Source organism: Tachypleus tridentatus, chromosome 9 (genome assembly GCF_004210375.1).
Source record: "Tachypleus tridentatus isolate NWPU-2018 chromosome 9, ASM421037v1, whole genome shotgun sequence".
In the NCBI taxonomy this organism is placed as follows: Eukaryota; Metazoa; Arthropoda; class Merostomata; order Xiphosura; family Limulidae; genus Tachypleus; species Tachypleus tridentatus.
Genome location: NC_134833.1, coordinates 43,148,556 through 43,151,410, shown reverse-complemented (window position 1 = coordinate 43,151,410; position 2,855 = coordinate 43,148,556). Strand labels below are relative to the sequence as shown.

Below are 2,855 nucleotides of genomic sequence, written 5' to 3'. Positions count from 1 at the left end.
AGGAATGTCGAGAGAGATCCTAAACCTATTTAATAAAAAACACAAGTGGCCAAATCAAGGATAGGTATGCAAAACTGATAACCCACCCCAAAGATATGGTCACAACTGCAGAGCTATAAGGAAATATTTTTAAAATGCTACTGAACGTATAACAAAAAATTAAACAAAAAGCAACATATGTTCTTATAAAAACAGAAAACTGACTGATGAAGTGATATTATTAATGTAAAATAATACATTCTAATTAATTAGTTCTACGTTCCAAAAATGAAGTTTTTGTCTATAATATTTTAGTACTGAGTACAAATTTACCTCTAAGCCACTATACCATTCTTTTGAACACAAGACTTTCAAACTCACCCTTGGCTAATTTGTTTCATATTTGTATATTTCTCATTGGGATCTCCCTCAGAAACAATACTTCTCAACACTGTCATGATTTCCTCGTCTGTCACTTCTTTTTCATTTTCCTTGGTTGACATCTTATTGCTGTCTTTATTTGGCTCCTTCAAAGAAACAGCAGTTATAAACTTTCCATGTTTTCTTCATCTGTCACTTTCTTGTCATCAGGTTTGGTGGACACAGTCTGCTTAATTATGATGACATCTTTCTCATCCAGTCCAAGTGGTGAGTAGTTCTTCACTTCTTCATTTTCAACAGATATTACGTTCTGGTAAAGACACGTAGTTATTAAATTTGCAACTCTGCGACGTTATCAGAGGCGTATTTAGGTAGAGGTTAGAGAAGGCTCAGTCCCAAAGCCTATGATCTTAATGGGAACCCACTGATAATTTTATTCTATGTAAAATTACGTGGGTGTAAAATCCACAGAAATTAATAGCCCTGGGATTACACAACCTTAAATCTGCTACTGGAAATAATAATTCTAAAGCCAATGATGTATTTGCAGGTAAACTGTGAATCCAATGTTCTGTCTCCAGTAAAGTCATCAAAGAGATGCTTTTGAATTATATAAACCCAAGACTGTGGAAAACTACAATAACCTAGACTGCCATGTGTAAAACCCAGTGAAATAACCCAAAAGTAATATTGAACACTATGGTCTGAAATTTTCATTTAAACCAACTGAAGCTTTGTGCTGTCAATTACTGTTTGTATTACAGTAGAACACTCCTGAACAAGCTGTAAAGAGAAATTTGAGAGAGTCTAACTAAAGAAAAAAAATAACAAATTTGGAGGCTCCCATTAGCACCGCGGGCTTATGCTGCTAAAATCAGGTTTCAAAACCCGTGTTGGGCTGAGCACAGATAGTTTTTTGTGTACAGGGTGGCCCGTAACTCCCTACCTATCCATATATTGTGTCTGAACAACGTTATAATACTAATGATGAGTTGAAGGCAGCTGTTACCGCGGCATTTGGAACAATAACCACTGCTATGTTGAGGAAAATGTCTCACAGAACACGGCGTCACATAATATTATGCAGCGAGCGAGAATGAGGGACAGCACACAGATACATTGGATACTTAAGATATATGGATAGGTAGGGACTTACGGGCCACCCTGTAGTTTTGTACTTAAGCACAAACAAATTGATTTGGAGTTGTAAAGTTGTTTACTACGTAGTAATGTATTTTATACACCAATACGGATAACAGAAAGTAAATAATATAAAGTATTATAAAACAACTACTAAAATATCACAAAAAAACATGCTTTTGTCAACAAAGATTAATTATTATCTCTCGACTTTTGTATAAAATGTTATTAATTACACCATTAAAGTTACCTACAAAGTTGAATATCGTATTCACACAAAGAATCAACCTCTCGTGTTTTTATTCTCGCACTTCTTGCTTTATGTCGTTGGTGCAATATAATTCATTTAATGACAATAGAAAATAAGAAAGCCTACACAAGTAATCCTGACATTTAGTTAGTGTTTAATCATCAATAAATAATCCAATAGATAATCCTGTGATTTCGTACAAATGAAAGTTTTTGCTGTTTATTTGTTTAATTGCCTAAGGGATTCTCAGTAAATATAATACATCAGATTGTTTGAGTTAAAATCTCACCTTTAATACCCGAAGGATTAGATGGCATAACCCAATACCTACGAATGCAATAAACACCGCAAAGTAGATTATGAGGTTCCTTAGGTTGTGTAAATATGAACCTTCCATTGAGCAACCTTGGTTACATCTCCTAAAATCAGGATAACTGATAATAGAAAGTAAATTTAGAATGTTAAGTAGTCCTACTGTAATTTATGTAACATTAGTCTTATGTGCATATCGATAATATAGATACAAATCTTTGCAAAAATCAGTACGACCAACAACTGCAATTACATTTCTGTAAATATACGGTAACTGTAAAAATTAACACAAAAGACTTGCTTCCTTAATTATTCATTCCACAACATGTTTAAAGATACAGCCAATTAATGACGCATTCAGTCCAATAAAAAGACACAATATCATATTTGTTTCAGACCGATATGTTTCGCAAATTCTGTTAACACGAAATAATCAAGTTAATTTTTTACTGATAAAACTATAAAAACTGGTCTTATCGAATCTCATGACTTACCCATAACCAGGATATTTGGTGTTCATGATTGAGATCAGAAAGCTCTTCAATTTCCACCCATGGTTATTTTTTTCATGGGTTATTTTCTGTATGTATGTTAAGAACAGAACTTGGAAGGCAAGTGAAGCAATAATTAGTGATGTAATGACGAACAGTGAAAATCTCAGTAGCTTGATGGCTTTCGACAAATTTGATCTTATTTGTCTTAAATACATCGTAGTTAACATTATTGACATACCACATACGAAAAGTAAGTATACTTTTTTCGAGTGGTAGCAATTTTCCACCCACGGAGAGTA

The 2,855-nt window shown here is 33.6% G+C and overlaps 1 protein-coding gene across 1 annotated transcript; it reads right to left on the bottom strand.

Annotated features, from left to right (window-relative positions):
- Nucleotides 1-367: 367 nt before the first annotated feature.
- On the bottom strand, nucleotides 368-2,855 carry LOC143227062 (uncharacterized). The gene is made up of 3 exons (XM_076458606.1): nucleotides 2,557-2,855; nucleotides 2,040-2,184; nucleotides 368-670 (listed from the first exon to the last, which is right to left on the bottom strand). Exons 1-3 carry the CDS (start codon nucleotides 2,790-2,792, stop codon nucleotides 524-526), a joined length of 528 nt encoding a protein of 175 aa, XP_076314721.1. The 5' UTR covers nucleotides 2,793-2,855; the 3' UTR covers nucleotides 368-523.

Coding starts and splice junctions, on each gene's coding strand:
- LOC143227062 (XM_076458606.1), bottom strand. CDS start 2,792: ATGTCAATAATGTTAACTACGATGTATTTAAGACAAATAAGATCAAAT. Junction 2,185..2,556: donor ACCAAATATCCTGGTTATGG/GTAAGTCATGAG, acceptor TTCTATTATCAG/TTATCCTGATTTTAGGAGAT. Junction 671..2,039: donor TAATCCTTCGGGTATTAAAG/GTGAGATTTTAA, acceptor TGTCTTTACCAG/AACGTAATATCTGTTGAAAA.